The sequence below is a fragment of the Linepithema humile genome, chromosome 6 (assembly GCF_040581485.1).
Source record: "Linepithema humile isolate Giens D197 chromosome 6, Lhum_UNIL_v1.0, whole genome shotgun sequence".
Taxonomy (NCBI): Eukaryota; Metazoa; Arthropoda; class Insecta; order Hymenoptera; family Formicidae; genus Linepithema; species Linepithema humile.
The window spans coordinates 22488810-22512536 of record NC_090133.1 but is presented as its reverse complement, the minus strand read 5'-3'; the positions used below and the strand labels follow the sequence as shown (position 1 = coordinate 22512536).

The following is a 23727-nucleotide window of genomic DNA, read 5'->3' as shown; positions in this document are numbered from 1 at the left end:
ATCGCTATTACATTTAAACATCATTGATGGTAATTGCTCATTTGATAATAATTTACATTGTAATTGCCCAAATGATAATTACTCAGTTGATGGTAATTGTTCAACTGATGATAATTGTTTAACTGATGATAATCGTTTAATTGATAGCCATTTAGTTTTGTGCATTACCGCTGCATGTCTTCTTTCTAAATGATAATAAACACTCGGTCTAAACTGTAAGAAAAGGTTATAATCTTTCAATGTATGGCGTAAACGACAAATTGGTGTACTTTCATATCCTGTCAGTTTCTTAATTAAGATATTATTCAATTATGATAAGAATTTAACTTTAAAAATGCCGAAACGTACTTATCCCTTCGAAGAGAACTTACTGCCACAAGTAAAAGTACACGTGGAAGAGAAACATGTGAATAACGGCGTATCTAGCGAGGAACGAATGAAGGATGTTTATGGTAAAACCACGCTTAAACTATTATGAATATTTTCTCTAAATTTAACTTTACATGTTTTACACCATCTTTTATTAGAAATGGATTTCAAATGTCACTTATAATTAGTAATAATACACAATTGTAATATAGAGGCTACTTTAATAACATTCTTTTTAAATTTCTTTTAGATAAAACCCTGAGCCTGCTTAAAACAGGTGCAAAGACATATGTGCAGAGATTAAATAGATCACACATGGAATCTATAGACTTATCGTCATCTGAACTACTATTATCTTCTAAAATCAAATCTTCATCTAATCTAAAACAAATGTTATTAACTGACAAATTGCAATTGAAAGCCAGTGATAAAATTATGAATGTAAGTTTTGTTTGACTGCTCAAACTTGTCTTGCAACTTGCAAATAATTCTGCAACTTTTGTTTAATTTTTTTCTAGGATGTTGGGCTGGATCTTTGTGGATGTTGCCAACTAATAGACCAATCTGTAGTACATAAATGCTATTACTGTGACCAAGTACTATGTTCCTCTTGCCTGTCTGCATGTGCTGGCTGCTCAGAATTATTCTGTCAAAATTGTTTTCTTCCAGTGTAAGTTGTACACCATTATGTGTGTTTTTGTTAAAACTTTTAATGTGCATGATTTGTAACAGTAAATTTCTATTTCAGATATAATTATGAAGATCAAGTAATGTGTCTTAATTGCTACCGATAACTGTCAAAGAAAAGATGCAATTAAAGAAAACACAATAACATGTATTTTTATGGAAAAATTTCTCTGTACAAAAATTAATATTTATGATTTTATTCTGTTATAATTTTGCGTATATGGATAAATTATTTTAATTGTTAATAATAATAATAATAATAACAACTACGAAGAATTTTTATTGCCATAGAGAATACTTGCACAAGCAATATCATAAGATATTTTTTAATATTTTCCATGTGAAAGGCATAATTTTTTATTTTAATTTATTAAAGTTTTTCAACATATATATGTATACATTTGAAATAAATACTTTCACAAAATTATGTCTTAAATAATATGCAATAACATGCATAAAATTTAAAAAATAAATAGATTCAATTTTTTATACATATAATTGTCTTTTTGTCATTTTTTGAAAACAGAGGATAAAATAGGGAACAATAATTTTCTTTTTGTTAAAAAAGTTTTAGGGAACAATTATCTTACATATTTACCTATGTATATAATTTATCTATATGTTCAAAAACATTAATGAAATGATTGAAAAAGGCCCTATTGTTATCCAATGAAATTAACTCTAAACGACGATTTTCACTTATTTTATCTTCAGTTAAATTTTCAAGAATATTTGATATAAATTAGTTCTACAAAGGATTAAGAAACATAATTGAAAACTCAATGTAACAAGAGCAATAATGTGAACTGAATATATAATATCGTTTTATACATCGTTTTATATAAAATATAATTATTTTATTTTTATATAATTTCTTAATACTCATGGAATATATATAAAGAAAGCGTATATATACTTTGTTCTATGAGGGAATTATTACAATTTTCATTCGTTTACTGGACAATAAATAACATCGTGTGATTAATAATGCAAGCAGGCTTGTTGTATAAAAAATATGTGTGGACTTGTCATTCTCTCATAGAATAAAGTATAGTTTTTCATAAGAAATATATTATATAAAAATCTTTTATATATTTATGTATGTCTATATCTATATTTGTCAATGTGAGTAAAATGTCATTTCTCTCACCTTTATTAAGTACATCAAGCGTATAAAGTATGAAAGAGTACTGAAAAGACTTATATTTGTTAACTACAACTGTAAACTGTAGTAAAAAAAGTACCTTTATCAATAAATTCGTAATAAAATCAATATATTATGTTTTAATCATTTGAGTGTGAGAAATTCGAGATCGTACCTCTGTTTTATGTTGAAGTATCAACAAGCATCACAATAAGCGCATTGAGTCTCAGGAAACTAACATAGGCGCGTTTCGCTAACATTTTCGCAACCGATTTCGGAATTCAAAATACAATTAATATATAAAATCTGTTTAAAAATGTATTGAAAATAATCAAAGGCAACAGAGTTTTACACGGATTATTGGCATTACTTCTGCAGCATGCAGCATATCTTCAATGTGATGGGTAACAATTATGTTACGAGTCTTACAATAAAATTATTTACAATTTCTTCCGTTAATCTTATTGAGAGATACAGTACTAAAAATATAGATAACGTTTTATTAATTTATCACAAATTATAAGCTAACAGAAAAGAAATGTTTGTCAGATATAATTTTTTATGATTCACACTGGAGTTATATCTACAACGTTCGCATTTTTACGATAATTTGAAAAATCCACAGCTAAATCTATCTCATCTACCTCCTCGCCAAGAAGATGGCCCTCCACATCGAGTTTCGACTTTCCAAATATTCTGTAAATTCACGAATGCAAAACAATTTGATAATAACCATTGCAGGCAATTTTTTCAATTAACTGATGATAGTAAGTAGAAATATTTTAAACTAAATTATTACTACATCTGTTATAAATGTCAGGCATTGTGCAGCTTTAAAGCAAGTGAATTAAAATGTGTTAACTAATATAATATAACTTGTCGCTTCCCAAATAGTTGGATATACAACAAAAAATGTTAGTACATAATGCATATATATATATACACTTAGATATATTCTAGCAACTTAATATAATTTGTTATCTTATTCTACGGAAATGTGATGTGATCTTAAGCAAGAAATGCATAAAAATAATACTTAACGTAAAATATAATAATTGCAAGCCTCCAAATAAAATGCGGTTATTACAAATGTATTGATTATAAATGAGTAATTAGGATTAAATAATATATCTATATTAAAAATGCGCATGAGTATTTATTCACAAAATATCTGTACATTGTAAGTATCTGTACATTCAGTCTATAATATATCCAAATATAAATGTATTAATTTGTATTTATTTTTTATTCTTCATATTTACAAAAATATATTTATAACAAACAAAATGTTATTTAAGTATATGTTCTATATATATATATATATATATATATATATGAACATTTTTTCAGTCTTACAATTTATTTTAAACAATAAGCTAATATATCAACTAATAATTTCATCAAAGATTTAATTAACATTAAAATTATAAAAAATTATAATTTCCAACTTAATAAAATAATAACAAAAATAACTTTAATAAAATTTTTCATGCAACGAATTTTATTTTTATATAAATAAAATTTAATATATTTTTATTGTATAAATCTCTGTTATGCAATTTTATAAAACACATTAATATTTATTTTCCAAGAATTTATGTATATTTTTTAAAATATATATATATATATATATATATATTTTTTTTTAAATTATAAATTTTTAGTTTTTAAGATATAAATGCCTAAAATTAATAAAAGAAATACATTTACATGAACCAAATTAAATTGATGAACCATATACTAAATGTGCGTGATAGAGTTATGAGCTATTTATAAATAATATAATATTAGCTATATTAGTTTATCAATTGACTCTAAGCTATACAAATGGCAAAAAACTTCACCATAATTTCCTAATAATTTTATTAAAGTTAGACTGGAATAGATTATTAAATTAATCAGTAAGTTTCTTTGAATTTTTCTTTGCTTTCTAGTGATGTTATTGTAAACAATATCAATATTCTGATAAGCGCTAAGGAAGAACATATATTATTTATTAAAAATTATTTACACAAATTAGTATGGTGGATTATGTACATGATTAGTACAATAAATAAATTAATACTCTTCCCTGTATTAGAATCACTTAGCATTAAGCAACAGAGTTGTTACAGTTCTGCAAAATATTTGAAAGCATTACATCCGTATGCGGCTGTTCATACCTGGACAATGTGGACGTTGACCTGTTCATGACTGGTACGACAGAATCGTCCAATCCACGGTGGAGCGATATAGTGTCCAAGTCGATCATTCGCGCTGTGGAGTGAGCGTGCATAGCTGCTAGGTATTCCGGAGTTTCCAATGTAGCTTTGATCGGTTTACGATAACTGTACGGGTAATTAATTTTAATATCAAAAAACACGATTGTACATTTCATATCAAGCGTAGTAAGCCCACTGATTCTCAGAAAGTTAATTTTTTATTTATATAGGGAATGAAGACCACACTAAACTATACAATTGTCTTACAAGAGCTATCCTCAAATATTAACTTTAGTAGTAAGACAAATTTTATTTTAGGAAAGAAAAATTGACACTATGTTCATTGAAATAAAAAATGTTTTTAATTTAAAGATTAGGAAAACGTATACTCACAGCTTCAATAATAAAGAACTTCCAACCACAGATACTGAACTTAAAGCCATAGCGGCGGAAGACATCCATGGCTGCAGGAAGAAGCCGTAAGAGCTGAATATTCCAGCAGCTATCGGAATACTAAGAAGATTGTAAACACTAGCGAATAAGAAGTTCAGTCTTATCCTGCGAACTGTTTTCCTCGATAGATCTAAGCATGCGATTACATCCAACAGATCATTCTGCAACATGATTCAACGTTAGGTTTTATCAATTTGTAAAGCACATAGCTTTTTTTTGTTACACGTAATTGTCGCTAATTACACTTACGCGCATAAGAACCACGTCAGCAGCCTCCACTGCGACGTCAGTGCCAGATGCGATGGCGATACCGACATCCGCCTGAGCCAAAGCCGGACTGTCATTGACACCATCACCCACCATGGCAACTCTCAAACCTTGGTCTTGCAATCGCTGAATTTTCGCCACCTTGTGAGACGGCAACACCTCCGCGAAAACTCGGGTGATGCCGACCTGTAAAAGAAGTAAAAGTTGATTTAGAAAAAATGTCTCAGAAAAATAAAATCTCTCGTAATGCAATAGAATTTTATCTGTACCTGTCTGGCGATTGAAGCTGCAGTTTTCCTATTATCGCCCGTTAAAAGGATCACTTGCAGCCCCATCTTCTTCAGAGTGTAGACTGCGAGATGCGCCTCGGGCTTTACGGTGTCGGCGACGCTGATCATAGCGACTAGAACGTTATTCACAGCGGCCAGGACGGCAGTGTGTCCCAAATTTTCCTCGCTGATCATCCGCGCGTCCACCTCCGGTGGGATATTGATCGCGTTCCGGCGCATCCATTCGCGATTGCCGATGCAGACCTCGTATACGTCGCTGGAAGCATTCCGATCACCCTGCGAGTCGGGACTTAATAGTAATTGCAGATCTAAGCTTTGCCGCTCCTGCGTCGGCATCTCGGCGATCGGCACGTTATCGATAGGCACATTGTTGAGATTGTAAGTGCCGGCCGACGCATTGCTCGTTTGATTCATGTAATTGACAATCTTCTCGGACTTGAGCGCGTCGGACAGAGCGGCGTCTAGATGGGACACCTTACACTTGAGGCCACAGCCGGCGACTGCCTGGAAGTTCGTGCACTGCCCGGTGGCTCCCGTTCCGATCGTATCTTTCACGTAGTTCACGATCGCTTCAAGAAGAATTAACGATTATTACGCGATTCAACATACAGTATGATTAAACGGAAGTATTATATTTACCCGACGCAATGGGATGTTCGCTATTTATTTCCGCCGTGCCGACGACCAGCAACAACTTCGCCAGCGAGCAAACCTTCTCGCCCACAAACAGGCCGATTTTCGTGACAATCGGCACACCGTGCGTCAACGTTCCCGTCTTGTCGAAGACGACGCATTTGACTTTGTGCGTGTTCTCCAGTGGCTCGGCGCCCTTGATGAGGATACCGTTTAGCGCGCCCACTCCGGTGCCGACCATAACCGCGGTCGGCGTCGCCAAACCGAGCGCGCAGGGACACGCGATCGCAAGTACCGACAGAGCGCTCCGGAAGGCATACTGAAATATGATCTCCTCGCGGTTCATGCCGTGCTTGTCGATCTGATCGCCGTGCGATATGGGCAGCTGTTCGATGTTCATGTAGCCGACGATGATCCAGACTATCAGCGTCACCGTGGAGACCGCTATGACCAGCGGTATGAAGAAGCCGGCTATCTTGTCGGCCAGTTGTTGGATTGGTGCTTTGTTCGTTTGCGCTTCTTCCACTAGACGCACGATTTGCGCGAGTGTCGTGTGCTCGCCCGTGTGCGTGGCGACGACCAGCAGCGGTCCGTTCTGATTAATAGAGCCGCCGATCACCACTGATCCCTTCTTCTTCGTCACCGGCATGCTCTCGCCGGTGATGAGACTCTCGTCGCAAGTTGATTGACCAGACAGCACGCGGCCGTCAACGGGCACTTTGGCACCCTGCACCACCTTCAACACGTCGCCGCGTTGCACCAGATCTATGCTTATCAAGCGCTCCTTCAGTATTTCGTTGTTGGGACCTAACGAAACTAACACTGCATCCGTGGCTTTCAAGGATAACAGTTTCGAGAGAGCTTCGGACGTCTTTCCCTGAATACAAAACGTACTTATTTTTGCTATTTCGGCGCAGAAGTGATATTGAATTATTAGTGCCTCGAATAGATACCTTTGCCACGTGTTCAAGCCATCTTCCAAGACTGATAAAAACCAGAAGCATCGGCGGGGTATCGAAAAACGTCTGTGGACTGACGTTCTGTTGCATTATCATAGCGGCAGCAAGAATGGCGAGGGAGTAGAGATATGAGATCGTCGTAGTCATTGAAATTAGCACGTCCATGTTGGTCGTGCCGTGTTTCAGGATTTTGTAAGCTTGCACGTAGAAATGCCAGCCGCCGAAGAACTAAGTGAAAGAAATTTTTATTAATTCAGTTCCGAAACTTTTTAGCCACACCGTGTAAAAGCAAAATACATGTTCTATCTCGACGCGCGTACCTGAACCGGTGTGGAAAACACGAAGAGAATCAGATTTTCCCATGAAAGACCAGGCACTATGCAACACATTTCCTCGTGTGTCTTGTTGCCAAATGACATAACTGTCATGAAATATGTCATAGCAATCATACATGGGACTCCGAAAATCAGCGATACCAAGAACGTGGTTCGCCATTTCCTTATCTCTTCTCTGCAATACAAACAAAGGGCGTGAAAAATTTCTATTATGTAGATAGCTAACTAAATATTAAATGTATCGCGAAGTATATTTCTGATCAGAAATGAGAGAAAAGGGAAGGAGAGAAGGAAAAAAGAAGAGTAAGAGAATGAAAGAGAGAGGATAAAAATGAAAGAAATATAAAGCAAAAAATGAAAAAAAAAAACGAAAGTCGTCAAGGTTACGCGCGCGCATGTGATAAAATTGCGAAAGAGAGATAGATAAATGTGCGCAATGGCGATTAAAAATCCAAGTTCAATTATAAGTTAATTATAGGATAAATAAGAGTAAATTAAGTAGTATTAAGTCAGTAAATAAGTTAGAAGCAAGAAAAGAGATAAGAGAAAAAAGATTGTGTAAATGTGTAAATAACGTATGTTACGGGAAACAATAAATATGTCTACTTACTTTTGATCTAAGTAATCTCTATTTTCCTTATCTCGATTGCTAAACAAACTGGCTGTAAAACCTAATTTATTAATGGCCTCAATGATATCTCTAACACCGGTTTTTTCCACGTCGTATTTAAATTTTCCCCGCTGCGTTGCCAAAGCTACCACCGCCGATCGTATACCCGGTAACTTTTTCACCGTCGACTCTATTTTATTCACGCATGACGCACACGTCATACCCATAATCTGAAATCAATTCAATCCAGAATGAAACAAATTATACTTACAAAGTAATTGTCGACTTTTAATTCTGCGTAATTTAAGTCTAATAATAAATTTTGTATTCTTTTAGAAAAAGCATGTTGAAAAATTACAGACATAAGAAACTGATTTCTAAAACGTGAAATGCAAATGAATAAGTGATATTGGTTTTTGATCTTAATGCTTCTAGAATTGTGAATCAAATCTTCAAAGCTATCTCACTTTTAATTCGACCTCTCCTTCTCCAGTTCCGGGCTCCTCTATTAAAGTTGTAGGAAAGCCCAATTCTGATATACTGGAAGCGATATCCACTGCTCTTATCTTGTTGGGGTCATACGTGACCTCCGCCTTGGCGGCCATCAATGCTACCAGTATGTTGTTTACCCCGTACAATTTTTTGCAGTGCTTCTCTATTGCAGTGACACAGGAAGCGCAAGTCATACCCTTAAAGGCAAACAAATCGTGATTTACAGTCACGTGAGCCATGCTAAATTTTATTTAAAAATGTAACTAAAAGTCGGAAGTGGAACACAACGTACGGTTATATGCAGGAAGCACTTTAATAATTGGCCTTTGACATCACCAGCACCATTCACTTGCAGCGCCAGTTCCGCCTTCTTATTGCTTTCATTGATAACGCCGTCCGATTCCGACTTCACAGCTTTGCCGTTCACTTCTTTCACGTATGCGGTGAAGCCCATGTCTTCTACGTACATCGCTATTTGATTCGCCGTTACGTCGCCGCTGCTATAAGAAACTTTGGCTTCTTTATCCTCCAAACTAACGTTTACATCCTTTATATCGGGCTTTCCGGAGAGAACACCTGTACAAGAGAATACATAGTTGTCGAAAAAGAAATGTAGCGTGTGCAATGTGGAATTTATAATTTGAGAGTAAAATTGAAAATTGTTTCGTGTCCTTCGAGTTGCGAATTTGTTTCTTTTCAATCGACTTACCGGTGATGTTCTTCACGCACGACGAACAGGTCATTCCGTCCACGTGTATGCTGCAGGTGCTGATGGTAGGTGCAGCGGCTTCATTTTCGACGTCGCAGGACATCGGCAGGCTGGCGGTGAACCCCATGTCCTCGATCGCCTCCGCCAATTCCTGCGGCGTCGTTTCGTGCGTCTTGTACTCGATGTAACCGGCCTTCTCTTCCAGAACCACGCGGATGCTGACGACGTCGGGCCGCTCGCCGATCATCCCCTCGATGTTCCTCACGCAACTCTGACAGGTCATCCCCTGAATATCGATTCTGATTGTGCTGGTCTCCTGCCGCGCTTCCGTCGTGCGCGGAACCCGCACCAAGTGCGTGGTGCCTTCGTAGTCGGTGTCGTCATCGCCATCCCTGAAATTTTTATCCCAACATTTCAAACATTGCAATACAAGTGATTTCTTTGGCAGTTCAACGTAAAGAAAATCAACGCAAAAAAAGACTACAAGAACCAGGTGTCGAAGTGCAAAAGATAATAAAATACAGAATAATACTACAAAAACGTAAAGAAAGATCATTTACTTAATCTCATTTTTTTGCATAACGCAACGTATATTTCGTGATATTAAAAATGTAAAATTAAATTATAATTATAAAAGCTGCATAATTGTTCCAGTCAACTGTGCGATTTGACTGTCGTCACTTGCTCGCTCGTTTTCTTTCGATTTTTTCCTAGTCTTTCTTTTCACTACTTTCATCGATTGTTATTCAATCCCTAAAGTCGTCCGTACTGTTTTGCATTTGTATAAAACATGTTCGTTCCGTTAACACAGTTATTAAAATCCAACGAAAAAAATAACGAAGGATTGTACAGATAATTAGCTTCTATCTATTTTTATACGCAAACATATTTTTAAAAATTAACAAAAAGTTATTTTTAAGGCCCTAATATTTAAACTATAACTCGTAATAAATGTTGTGCTTGTTAACAATATAATTTACAATGTTCTGTTCATTAGTGTGTATATAAAATGACGAAACAATTACAGTAATCTCTTTCATAAATTTACGCAATACGTTCGCGGTGCGATAACCTGCATTGATAAATTCTACATTCATCATTGCGCACAAAATCGCAGATTCTCGATATTCACCGTACGACGATACGTTTCTAACGTAACAGAAAGCGACAGAAGGAATGCCAATCGGTTATCGATAATTCCGACAAAAAATCCCGCCCCTTTATCAGAAACTCATGGCCCGCAGATAACGGCAGTGTGTCGACCACGGAAGCGGATTCCTGCAAGCGACGTATCTACCATACAAACAGCTGACACTCATTTAAATAATAATTATACGACACTAGAAATTGTTTCTAGTTATTTGAGTTAATAGCAAAACTTATTCCAAAACGAATGGATTTTTTTTGCAAGAAAAATTGCGCAACAGCTAGAGCTTTTTACGGAGCTTACCAGAGGATATCGGTGGCACCGTATGTTTTAAGAAGAGGTAGCCTCTCCTCGTCCTTCATTATTCAAAATGCAAAGTCCAGCTAAGATTTTTCAATTAAGATTTTTGAGAGTTTGACAAACAATTCACACCATAGTTCCGAGTACACCATAGCTTCTAAGCTATCTTTCTCCCACTAGCATAATACTTTCTTGTTTATTTTAACCGACAAATATTACATATTTCTTATCGTTCGACTTAATCATCCTAAAGATAAGCCTGAAGAAACGCTTATTGAACGGGTTACAAGTATCTAGTTCTTCAAAAATTCATGCGTACGTTTGCGACATTTGATAAAAAATCGATCGATCAAAGTAAATAATGTCAGAGGTCAAAGATATTTTTCCTACATTGCTCCAAAAAAATTATTATCTTGGAATAAAGTATTGTATGGTACTTTCACTCGCGCAGCAAATTAATAACACATGCGCTATATTATTATATATCGAGATAAATAAACGACGATTGTTTTTCGAAAAAGCGTTAATCGCTAAAAGGAAACACAAATTTGAAGAATTCCAATTCTTTGTCGATCATTATTCACTATGAAAACTTTAACGCTGAATCATCGTTTAACTATTTGGAGAAATCGAACGAATCGAAGAAAAGGAAAATAAATCGCAATTCTGGCGACGTACGATCGCCGATCGTGATCGACGTTTCTCTTGTGGAAATGCTGATTTTTCGCTGCGTGTTTTGCGAATCGCCGATTGCGATTTCCACTTTTGCGATTAAACGATCGCTCAAGTCGGCACGAGTGGGAAAAGGCGCGGTGACGAAAAAAATGCGCGATGCACAACACGAATTGATATTGCCGAACGACTGATAACTGCGGTAATCAGAGGATCGAAGTGCCGTATCGCAGTTGCTCACGGCGTCGCTTTTTGCTCACGGCACTTCTTTCACGTGCGATGGACAGAATAAAAAGCCGGACGGTCATTTGAGAGCCGACTGATACGCGACCAGCTCGGCGTGTACAATACCTTGGGGATGCGCGGAAGGATCGCTCGATGAAGAACGAATGCCTGGAGTTCCATAGAGTGCGCCGATCAAGGCCAAATTATTTGCCGTCGTCGAGAAATGAATTTCCCCTCCGGCATATTTGTCGTCTTATTTAGATTTCAAGAGAAATTAATTACTTTCCATCGATTTATATAAATCGACGATTTAATTTCCACGATTTATGTGAATAATTGATATTGATATAATTTTGCACAGAACAATTTTATCAAAATCAGCAGAAAAAAAGGCTATATAAATTTATCTGTAATATTGCCCACCTTGCTAAGCGTACCTTTACGATTTGGCAAATTCAGTAACTTTGAGAGATAAGATCACGTTTTTGTCGTATCATATCGTATATCATGTCGTTATTTTTCACATGCAAGAATACATGAAGGTTTGTTAGTTATCGAACAATGTAGCATTTTATCGCAACGAAATCTTTAATTAGATACAAAATGTGCGATAAATCGAGCGTTATCAATGTTACATGGACGATGATCCCGATCACGAAGCAAGGTCATACGTGCACAGCTAATTTTAAATTGCAAAAACGCTGTTAATGTAACGTTCAATTCTAATGTGTGTAGCTCGCATCTGCAAAAGTATATTTCATATACGCAGGTTGCGGAATTGCCATCTTAATTTCAGCGAACGTGAAAGTTATCGCAATTTAAGGCAAAAGACTTCACGCTTTCTGCTCGCAGTACACTTTCTGGGAAGCTTAACGCTTATCATGTGTATGCGTAATTACGCATGTGTAGAAGGAACTAATTATCCCGATAACGCCGAGACCACTTTATTACATCAAAGTATACTTGATTCTCTTTTAAACATTTCTGATAAATTCTCATATTGTATGAAAAATAGATAGAATCGTTAACTTCTTCTGTACGTTTCTCGTACGTTCTCAAACATAAATATGGATTAGAAATGTCATAAAAATTATTACTACGTAAAATAAACGATAATCATAATTCTCAATTGAAATAAGTCGGAGAAAATTCAAGAATGTATAGATTTTCATTACAAAAATTATTTGATCTTAGCAAATATATTTTTTGCAAGTAAAGTATTATTTTCAAGCATATTTACTTTTTACTTTACTTTGTTTTCACAATTTTATTTTTAAAACAGACTATTCAAATATAAAAAAATACTAATCTATACTAAGATACCAATTTTTATAAATTTGATTCACAGATACAAAAATTTATTCTATATAAATAATTTGCAAAAGACATTTACCCGAGTAACCTCGTGTTTTCGCGCGATATCATCGAAATATTCGCCAGATTACGATATGCCAGCTTCACCCGATGAACTAACGGGCCTTCAAACTCCGTCATCTCGTGTTAGATTTAAAAAAACACACACACGCACAGGTGCAATACGGAATCAGCGTTTTATGTGTCAAAAAAATTTGTTATGATATTACAGATTTATTATCACACATCACATGATTCTGTTCATAAATTTCTTGATAGTCGAGATAGTCGCGAAACAGTCGGGATGTTAATTTTAGAAGGTAACGTTATCGGTCATATTACACGCGTAACACTGTAAAACTGAGTCAACAGGAATCTCATATAACCACGAGCTAGCGATAATTCGTTACACTAATTATCATCACTCGTTCGCGAGTCTAAAAAGATACCGAGAATTCTAATTTTCAAATATTGAGATTTATTTTCATTATTACATACAACGTTGTGACGCTTCAGATTGCTCACGCACATCGCAATAAATTGCAAGGCTATCCGTACTGCTTTCTATTTAAGAATGCAAAACAAATATTATCAAACACGATCCGAAAATTGTAATAATCAAAATTTTAGAGACGCGTGGAGACATTAGTCGCACTGCAGCACATTATTAAAAAAACGATACGTGTTCGACGGACATAAACCGTGCGAGTATCCGAGTGTACGAGGTAAGCCTGACTACTTGTGTCGAGTACTTGGGCCAAGTAAAACGCGGACGGAGAGAGAAAGGCGTGCTCCAGATCGCAAGTTCCCAAGATCGAATGTGACTTTGCGGTATTCGTAATCTATGAGACGGAAGCGGAGATAGAAAAAAATGACATCGCGTGGAGATTATTTCGATAATGCACAAAAGTAACTTGAAATTCCGTTATTAAATCTTAAATCTATCGAATTACATTTTCAAGCAACAATGTTGCGTGGCAAGAGAAGTCTAACATGTTTTAACATATTTTAGAATCCAATTTGCAAAATATCTATCAAGTAACCTATTTGTATTTTAAGTATGAGATTGTGAAACGAAAAGATAGTAATGTAAATGTAAGAAGAAATAAACACGCTCTAGCTCGATTTGCAAAATTGTTCGATATTATATATACTTAATTTATAATTTTTAATTAGCCGGATTTTCAAAATGCTGTGTTTTATAGTAAAAATAATATAAAAAAATTTCAGTAATTCTGTGTAAATTTTGCAGAATTCGTTGATGTTAGGCATTTAATTCTCTAATAGTGCTTTCAGATATTAAGTACATATTATGTGAGTACGTAATTAAACTAGAATACTTTATATTATTCATTGCTTAGTTTTTAATGTGTACATGAAACTTAAATTTAAGCTTAAGCAACATTGTTAAAACGTTGAATGCATCGAATGTTCTTTAAAGATACTCAAAAATGTTATCTACAAATTGTTCCATTTAAAATTAATCTTCTCTTGTTGATCTCCCTTCGCGAGATCTTGATCAATTCACATTATCAACTTTAATTGACTTTATATCTGATTAATACAGTCTAATAACAAAGTTACATTACTTGTACGGATGGTATCGTACGCACGATCTCGCTTAATAGCTATTAAACCGCGAGTTAAGAATTGCATATAATTTAAGCCGAGTGTACTGTTCAGTCGCGTCGCGAGAATAACAATGCGATGTGTTTGTGTTTAATAAAGCAATAATAGTCGCGGGAAGTAATTCTGCGGTATTTCTCAGAATTGATTTCTGAGTAAAAACGTACTGAATATCGTTACTGATGGAGCCTCAAAGGAAAAACGTAGTGATAATTATGCAAAAGTGATGATGCGGATAGTGATTCATTTGATGTGCGAACGTCAATCGAGAGGAGCCCTGAAGAATCTCGAATCTTCAACAATACTTACCCAAAATCGGGTGTCTCGATTAACACATTATATTTCCACGCATCCTTAAACTTTCGTAACATTTTCACTCGAAAAATTCCGTCGAATTCTATGATTTTAAATACGCACTATAACTTCCGAAAATACAAAATTCGATTTTTTGTTTCACGATTGTTCCCGCTTCTACTTTTATTACTCTCGTCGAACGTAATTCTCCTCGAAATACAAAAAAAATACTTTCACATTATTGCAGACGCGTTGTAATGAAGCAGCTACACATTTTGCTGAATCGCGAAGGATTCAATCACACGCTGATAATGCACCGCACGATTCTGTGCACACGAAGAAACACAAAGCACATGTTAATACATCCACGCTCTGCAACAAGCGGATGCTACCGTGCGCAAGACTCCAATTTCGATATTCGATCGGTGCTTCGATTGCAAGCTGACGCTGATAGAGACGCCCTTGCGAATACGTATTATTAAATAGTATCATGTTCTCGTGCTTGCGCTTAATCTAAATGTAAACTGTGTTGCTTGACGAAAGAATTCAGTTACAATCAAACGATCGGCACCTATCTAATGTATTCTTATTCATAATTATTCATAATTATGACTCAACTTTAATCAATTCTCTTGTATATGTAAGGCACTTAAAATTTGCTAAAATCAGAGCATATCGTTTTATTTTGCAACAAAGAACTGGATTATTTAACAAAAGAGTTCGACATTTAAATTATCCGTTCGACATTCGATTTATCGGATTGCTAATTGTTCAAAATTACGATTTAAGAAATTTTATGCGCGGAAGAAACTGGAGTTTGCACGAATAGGAGCATTTTTCGTCTAATTTTACAACAGGAAACTACGATTTAATGGCACATACCAAAGAAACGAACGACAATCTTTGTTAACTGACGTGTAACATTGCAACACAACGTTTAAGGTAAACTTAGATCTTAAGTGATGGACTAATTTTCGTGCGACCTCGTTGACAACACGAAAACACTGACAATTAATTACAACGATCGACTTGTTTTCCCGAACAACATTGAAATAAGCCGTTTTCGATTAAATTCAACGTGACTAGCTAGCTCACACGTATAGTATACTACGACATAAATAATGCAAGTAAGCAATGATGTAGAATGATTTATATGTAGCAACAGATAAGATAACCTAATGACAAAATTTCTCGCAAATTTTCTGAAAGTTACAAAAGAGAATATACTTTTCGCAATAAGACGGTATTCGTTTCTTTGCTTTTTGCAATAAGATATCAAGAATTAAAATCAATGCCGTGGCCTTTTCGCATGATTTACTACCGTTTTTTTATGTAATGCTCTGTATATCTCAAGGTTTCTGAATTATATCAAATTGATTGTAAAATCTATCGTCAATATTATTAGATTTATATTGAAATATACTTCAAAACACTCAATATTATGTTGCATTAATATTGCATTTTTTCCTTGTAAAGAGATTGTCTTTAATTAAAGCTTTTTTTCGTCTTAAATAAAAATAAATTCCTATAGCAATGTAATAGCAACTAAATGTACTTTACTCACCCTTTTTGCTTAAATTGATTTTCTGCCTTGACATCTCTAGTATCATTTCTGTCCTCTGTAAATAAATGTTATTAAATATAGTTTTATATATATATATATACAATTAAAAAAAAAAAAAACTAAATATATGATTTTAAGTGTTTTTCTCATCATGACATAAAATCTTCATAAAGCTTTTCCTGATTTAAGATGGAAATACAACCATCACAAACATGTTTATCGTGAACAAATATATTAATTAAAAACCAATTATTGTTTAAATATTGAATTCTAATTGGATTGGTCGTTTCTTATAAGATAAGATTTCTACAGAGCTGTTCTTAAATTGTCAAATACAACTATTAATTACACAATTGGACAAATCAACATACCTCTATCTGCGTTCATGGGCCCAGCATTCGTTTGACATTCCTCTACCTTCATCTTCTCCATTCTTTTCTGTAACAAAATTACAAACAGTTAGAGCGGATCATGCCAATCGAGTGACTGTTCTCAGCGCTTACACACAGGCATCCTAGAGGCTTGTTAGTCGAATAAACCAACAGAAGCTACAGACACACATGTGTCTTTCATCTATTTCCACATGCACTATTTGTAACTGCAGGCACCGACAAACACATTCATACATACGTACCGTTCAACATACGGAAGCTCCTGTAGTTTTTCATACAAACGAAAAATTATAACCTAAATGTCGTCTCGCGCACTTTTCAACATTCGATTGCGGATGATTTTCGGGGCAACGAAATGTTGTGTGTCACTCGCTCGAGAGCACGTCAAAACTGCATTTGACGTGGCAACCAGATTAATCGCGTACCACGATAATGACAATGGTGCGTTGTCAATCTCATGACTTCGAAATCACACGGCCCAACACACATTGACGAAACGTACAGACTAGAAACAAGAAAAAGACGAGACGCGACGCGTGCAAAAGAGTGCACACGCACGCTTCTACAATTCGTCGCGCGAAATCACGTGATCGCGGCTGACTATGAAAACAGCTGATAAAAGTTCTCTCAATTTCGCTTTCACAGCTGCTCTCTCCTTCAAAGCTAGCTTGAAAATAATTTTGTCATTTATTTCTGCTCCAGGCAATCAATTTTTAGAAATTAAAACTGTAGAAACTGGATAACTGCAACTTTTATTGATTTTTATTAGCAGTAATTAGTAAAAAAATATAATTGCTATTTAGCATACGCTATCGATAATGTCAACGCGCAATATTACTGGCCGATGAACTGAGAGTTCTATTTATCGATAGAGATTGCATATTAGCTACACAAATTGCACGCTGCAACTAAATAGCGCTTATTGTCATTGATCTTTCATTCACGCCGTGAATTTTACGGCATTTATATGTGATTCATCATACTTCGTGACGTAATTTTTGTTATTGTGGAAACTACGAGAAGTAGACACGACAGTGCGTAACGTCAATGTATGTAAATTGATGATTTTATAGTGGCGAGAAAATCAGTGTTTTCTCGTTAACGGTGATATTGCGAGTACAATTATTGGTGATCGCATCATTATGGACCAGGAAGACGTTTTGACGGTGCTGAAAATTCTCATGATAGGCGAATCTAACGTGGGAAAATCGAGGTATTTATAATTGCGACTCATCATTTTTTTACTCTTAAGATAAATTATGATGTAATTGTTATATTGTTTCTAGCATTCTCCTAAGATTCACCGAAGATGAATTCTACGAGAACATGCAGAGTACAGTCGGAATGGACTACAAGACCAAACAAATTACCATTGATGGCAATACAGTGAAACTCGCAATATGGGTTTGTTGTTCTTTTACCCACGAAGATAACGCAATTTGTGCAATATATTGCGTATCTCAAACTTATTGGTGTTGTTTATTACAGGATACAGCGGGTCAAGAACGATTTCGCACTTTAACGCCGAGTTATTACAGAGATGGCCAGGGTGCTATTTTAATGTATGATGTTACGGACCGAAACACCTTTATAAAATTAGAGACATGGCTCAATGAATTGAATACATATTGCAATAAAACAGATATTGTCAAAATGGTAGTAGGTAACAAAATAGATTTGCCACATAGAGAAGTGAGCACCGAGGAAGGTTTGCAGTTTGCCAGGAGACATCAGACCTTGTATATTGAGAGCAGCGCGAAAACAGCAGATGGTGTGAAGTGTTGCTTTGAGGAACTTGTACAGAAGGTATAGAAAAAAAATGTATAATTATATATAATTTTTCTTACTATTAATGACGCTATTTAAAATGTGATATGTTGTATACAATAGATAATACAAACACCTGGACTTTGGGATACATACTCTACGCGATTATATGACAATGGTACTATGAGCAGTGCAAGGCATCGAATGGGAAAAAGAGGAATGCAGTTGACCAATGATAATCCGCAACAGGAGACATATTCAAACTGTTACTGCAGTTTGCTGTAATCGACTGTGATGAGGATATAACAAATATATTTACACTACATCAAGTCTGAGACTTTGCATGGAAAGTAATTCTACGAGATGCTGCATGTGACATAAGACAGCTCGAATACATCATTGGCTTCGCACATACTATGCATTCTTACTTGTCAGAAGACATGCATGTTGCTTCACACACGGACTACTATTAGTCTTAAATTTGGCATAAAAGTCTATGGCATTAATAAATGGAATTTTGTGTTCCTGTAAATACAAATGAGAAGAATGTAGCCATTTAATAGAATGTTGGTATGGACCAACGTTGATATTCGCCCATCAATCACATTTTTGTACAAGTAGTCGTAGCTCCAACATTTTTATAGTCTTTAATTGTGTTTGTCATTTTATAATCTGCACAACATGTGCGCTTGACGCATATCATTGTTAGAGCTGAAGAACGTGTATTATACTGTAAAAATGTATCTAAAGACCTTGCTTCACTACTTTGTGCATATTATGTGCTAATTTTTAGATTTTACAGTAATATATCTCTTATTAGAAATATATACTGTGCCAAAAAGTAGCGCTAGTATATATTTTATAAAGAGATTTCAGTATAATTATGGTGGTGATATATACACGATGTGAAATATACATTATTGTAATTTATTCGTTTGTAAATAAAGCATTTTCTGGATATATTATTATTTCTGAATATTTTTTAATATAAAACAAATTTGCATACAATTAATCGATAACAATTGCCTATCTTTACAAAATAAAATGTATAAACTTATCTATTTTTGAGCTTTTTTGAGAGAAGATTGAAAAAAAAAATAGCTAACTTCGTACAAGAATGAAAGTATTAGCATTTCCTGCAAGCAAAATGAATTGATAAAAAGAAGCAATGTAATATTGAATTGGCACAAATAAATAAATAAAACTATTCTGAAAATTGGTGGACACTTTTTGTGAAGGTTGTTAAATGAAAAAATCTAAAATGTAAATTTCTTAAAAAATTCGTTTATTTGATAATTGGACTTGTACATTCGTCTCAAGATTCAATATTATCAGAACAATATTTCAGTGCAGAAATCGCATGAGAGTATTACGTGGAACGGAATGGAATGAATGTCTGACATCACAATAAAAGATGTTCATAATACATCTTGGCAGTGATCGGAATTGGAAGTTCATTAGTACAAGAAATACTAAACGCACTTCCTGAGTCTTTTATTTTATCATGTACTCGACCAACATTTTTTACGTATCCATGTACGCGCGATAGAGTAGACGAGAAACTTGTGCTATACGGCTTAAAAGAAGAATACCCTAAAATATGTATACGTGAATTTGATGGACACTAATCTCTAGCAAGAAACTTACAACTTCCACAGCTCTCTTGTATCACTCTATGATACATAATGTGTTCAATGAAATTAAAGTTCTATATGTTTGTGTAAAAACCTACTATTATAATAAAAATAAAATTAAATGATTTATGTATCTTCCATTAGTTATTTTTTATTAAAAAAAAAAAAAAAAAATATTAAATTATTGTCTTATTAAATTAATAAAACACGTCGAAATTTAATTCGTATATATTGATAAAATATTATTTACGCTTGAATGATCTCACTCACGTTGATCATGTACAGAAATAGTATCTCCGCACACGCATTGTAAAAACGATTCCTGCAGATGTAATGATTCAGGTACTACTGTGATGAATCAATGTCATAAACAATTTGAACATGTAAATCGATTAAGAAAGCGATAAAAATAAACGCAGTTACTGCTACGTTCTATAACGTTCTCTTTGCAGTTTCTCCAGCTTCTCCATATAGAAACAACTATTTCCATTCTGCTGAAAAATTGCGGCAAACTTCAATAAAATATCAAAATATATTTTTGCATCTATCTTGTTTGGTCTATATCCTGAGCTGCTAACAGAATGGGTTTCAAATGTTACGCAGATTAACTTTCTTTCCCGCGTTAAGTAAAAACTGGAAGTACAAAGTAGCGTATAATATCTAATCCTATTATCTCTCCTGGACGTTTCGTGACGTTACCGTTAATCTACTGTTACCGTTCTCAGATTATCGATTCTCCATTTAATATTCGTCGAAATATATCGCTGTGGTTCGCTGAAAGAATGAGAACCCGCCTTCCGATTCGATCATCTGCATAGTGACACAATAGAAATTCGTTTACGCAACCGAAGAATACACTTCTTGTACCTTAAACGGAGTACACCTGGAGTTTATTAATCTTGGCCCTTTCCTGCTCGGTGTCGTCTCGGCAGATCATAAGCGTATGAGACAAACCACATGTAACGGCAGTGATGTATAAACCCTCCAAAGCTTTCACTTCCATCGGAGTGGTCGACGATTTTCGCATTTCACCGAAGCCCTAGCAGGAAAAGAGATTACGAATTATGCATTTGTTTCTGGAAATGTTTAAAGTGCAATTTGATTCTATCTATCTTTAATTCTATTTTACCAATTCTCCGAATGTGGGACTGGCGCCCCAAGCGATGACGGAATCGTCGGCCGCGACCACCACGCTCGTCTGCGAGCAAGCGACGCATCGGATCTCCCAACCGGACAGATCCTGAATGGGCTTGGGATACATGTTGGCTTCGCCGGTGCGCTTGGTCTGGCCGAACATCAAGGCGGAACCGTGCACGTTGATCGCGATGCTATACGTGCTGCCGCAATGAACCGCGCGAACGCCGCGATTAGGTGGCTCCAAGAACTTGATCAGGCGCGGTACCAGTTCATCGCGCTGCTCATTGTGACCCAGACGACCGATTCCGCCGAATCCCCAGGAGAACGCGCGGTTCTTGCTGTCGATGGCGACTGTGTGATAGTGGCCGCAGCTGAAGTCTGTTATCTCGACGCGGTCCAGCGGCGCCGCGTGACCGTCCTTGCCTCTCTCCACGTACAAAATGATTCGCTTAGGCACTTTTTCATAATGAAATGCCATCTTTGTGTTCGTGACGAAGTATTTGCCGTCGGTATTATGACCGAGGGCGCCGTATTCCGGACAACCGAACGAGTGCAGGCCGCCCTTGATGTCCAGAATCATCGAGAACTCCGCGCCGCATCCCACTTTCACTATCGGCGGTCCGGTGTACTTCACCTTCTTGGCGGTCACCACGCAAGGGTCGTTCTTGCCGACCCCGCACTGGCCCAGTTTATTGTCGCCAGCGGCAAAAACTATACCGCGGCTTGTTAAAAATAGAGTATGATTGCGTCCGCACGCCGCTCCTATAACCGTATGTCCTTTTAAGGCTTCGACTTCGGTGGGCTCGTCACGACGCTTTGTATCTCCAACTCCCAATTGACCTGTAAACATTGTACAATATAAGCGACAATGTCTTGCTGAATATAACTCAAAACTAGAGATACATATGCAAATTCAAATTCAATTACACTATAAAGTTTTATCAAGACGTATCACCTTGTGCCAGAGTGTATATTTATACACTTTCACGAGTATTACTCTTTTAATGATACATGATATTGTTTACCTTTATCATTTCTACCAAAAGCTAAGCATCTATTATCCTCGGTAACAATAATGCTGTGGGAAGCAGCGGGACCAGATGCGATCAGTCGTACTCTTGCATTATTCAAATTTTTGAAAGTGTGCGGCGTCCATAAACTACGTCCTACGTTCGCTTTTACCCCCTTCGGCGGTGCTTTGCGACCAGCCATTTCCCAATTAGTAAGGCCACACATGAGCAATGTTCCAGGTTTACCCCAGCCACCCTAATATAAGAAAGATTTAATAATTATTTTTACTATGTGTGCAATATATAATGTAATACCACAATATACTTTTATTTTTTTCAATTTAATTGAAATTAATTGAAAAAAAAGTATATAGTAAGTATAGTATAGTATACTGTAAAAGTATAATTAACTTGATTTCAATACTATTATCAAAAACTAGTTGCATCAAAATGCTAAATATGAATTTTATCTTCTGAATATAGATACAGTTACAAGAGAAATGGAAAATTATTGATCCTAAAATTAATGCAATTAATTAACAGCTTAAATATTAATAACAGACTCTGATACATATACGTACATATTAATTCGTCTAAATATTCATGTTTTAATATCTGAATATAAGACAGTGATAATGTTAATTCATGATCATTTTTATTCGATACAAAGACCGAGGAAATGAATTGGTTTCTCGTGAGAAAACCGAGTGCGTCCAAGCGCGACAGGCAGGCGTGCTTAATCGCGAGGAAGAAACCAAGATCACCTCCGGAGCTGGTAGCTCGGGTATGCTCGAGACGTCCGCGAGCGTGTCCTCGACGGCAGCGTCCTCGCCGTCAGCGTTTGAGCCGGCTTCGGCGTCGTCAACCTCCGAGTCCTGTTCACTGGAAATGTCCTCCTCGTCATATTCAACCTTGCGCAACTTGGTGCGATTCTTCGGCTTGGCGACCGCGAGTTTCCGTTTACTCGACATATCCTCTCGCTGCGCGACCGGGACGCGTAACTATTTGAAAAAGCGATTTCGTTCTTCGGCGGAGAAGGGAAGTGACAGGTTTTTGACGGGTTTCTCAACGGCGTCTTACACTGGCGGGCCGCTATGACATTTATCGATGTAATGGCGCTGAGGGAGCCGCGCCGCGTCGCCGACGGCAAATCGACAACAAAAACGCAGCCACCTGGCGCTGAAAAATCATAATAAAACCACGCTCCCGCGATAAGTATATACATACATACAAAGCGAATGCCGCAGTTTATGATTGTAAATCGCCGGGGGCGCGCTCCGTGTTCCCGCACGCGCAAAACGCGCCGGAACCGGACCGCCGCCGCGGCAAAATTTAAATATAACGTGACGCGAATTACGGCAACCTGACCTTTGTAAGAAAAGATTCCTCGTAATTACCGTCGTCGCATTATCAGCGATAAATGAGACACGAGATGGAACGAATGGCGGAAAGACTCA

The 23727-nt window shown here is 36.1% G+C and overlaps 4 protein-coding genes across 7 annotated transcripts; 2 read left to right on the top strand and 2 right to left on the bottom strand.

Annotated features, from left to right (window-relative positions):
- Positions 1-179: 179 nt before the first annotated feature.
- LOC105672938 (apoptosis regulatory protein Siva) lies at positions 180-2329 on the top strand. The gene is made up of 4 exons (XM_012368216.2): positions 180-452; positions 620-810; positions 888-1039; positions 1118-2329. Exons 1-4 carry the CDS (start codon positions 335-337, stop codon positions 1161-1163), a joined length of 507 nt encoding a protein of 168 aa, XP_012223639.1. The 5' UTR covers positions 180-334; the 3' UTR covers positions 1164-2329.
- Positions 2330-2505: 176 nt separating this feature from the next.
- ATP7 (copper-transporting ATPase 1) lies at positions 2506-17291 on the bottom strand. Of its 3 annotated transcripts, XM_012368294.2 has the most exons (15): positions 16965-17291; positions 16702-16768; positions 16331-16385; positions 9150-9541; positions 8733-9016; positions 8416-8637; positions 7949-8178; positions 7324-7513; positions 6998-7231; positions 6051-6921; positions 5391-5980; positions 5104-5307; positions 4795-5015; positions 4363-4527; positions 2506-2896 (listed from the first exon to the last, which is right to left on the bottom strand). In XM_012368294.2, exons 2-15 carry the CDS (start codon positions 16760-16762, stop codon positions 2767-2769), a joined length of 3849 nt encoding a protein of 1282 aa, XP_012223717.1. In that variant the 5' UTR covers positions 16763-16768; positions 16965-17291; the 3' UTR covers positions 2506-2766. The 3 variants fall into 3 exon arrangements, with proteins under 3 accessions (XP_012223717.1, XP_012223718.1, XP_012223719.2); XM_012368295.2 differs by lacking the exons at positions 16331-16385; positions 16702-16768; positions 16965-17291 and adding an exon at positions 14782-15837; XM_012368296.2 differs by lacking the exons at positions 16331-16385; positions 16702-16768; positions 16965-17291 and adding an exon at positions 12887-13616.
- Positions 17292-17676: 385 nt separating this feature from the next.
- Positions 17677-19449, top strand: LOC105673000 (RAS oncogene family member Rab18). Its single transcript, XM_012368321.2, has 4 exons — positions 17677-17935; positions 18009-18126; positions 18211-18528; positions 18613-19449. The coding sequence occupies exons 1-4, from the start codon at positions 17865-17867 to the stop codon at positions 18772-18774; spliced, it is 669 nt and encodes a 222-aa protein (XP_012223744.1). The 5' UTR covers positions 17677-17864; the 3' UTR covers positions 18775-19449.
- A 304-nt stretch (positions 19450-19753) lies between these two features.
- On the bottom strand, positions 19754-23668 carry LOC105672999 (protein RCC2 homolog). Of its 2 annotated transcripts, none has more exons than XM_012368319.2 (4): positions 23035-23668; positions 22286-22526; positions 21253-22100; positions 19754-21162 (listed from the first exon to the last, which is right to left on the bottom strand). In XM_012368319.2, the coding sequence occupies exons 1-4, from the start codon at positions 23239-23241 to the stop codon at positions 20992-20994; spliced, it is 1467 nt and encodes a 488-aa protein (XP_012223742.1). In that variant the 5' UTR covers positions 23242-23668; the 3' UTR covers positions 19754-20991. The 2 variants fall into 2 exon arrangements, with proteins under 2 accessions (XP_012223742.1, XP_012223743.1); XM_012368320.2 differs by lacking the exon at positions 23035-23668 and adding an exon at positions 22852-23012.
- Positions 23669-23727: the final 59 nt, after the last annotated feature.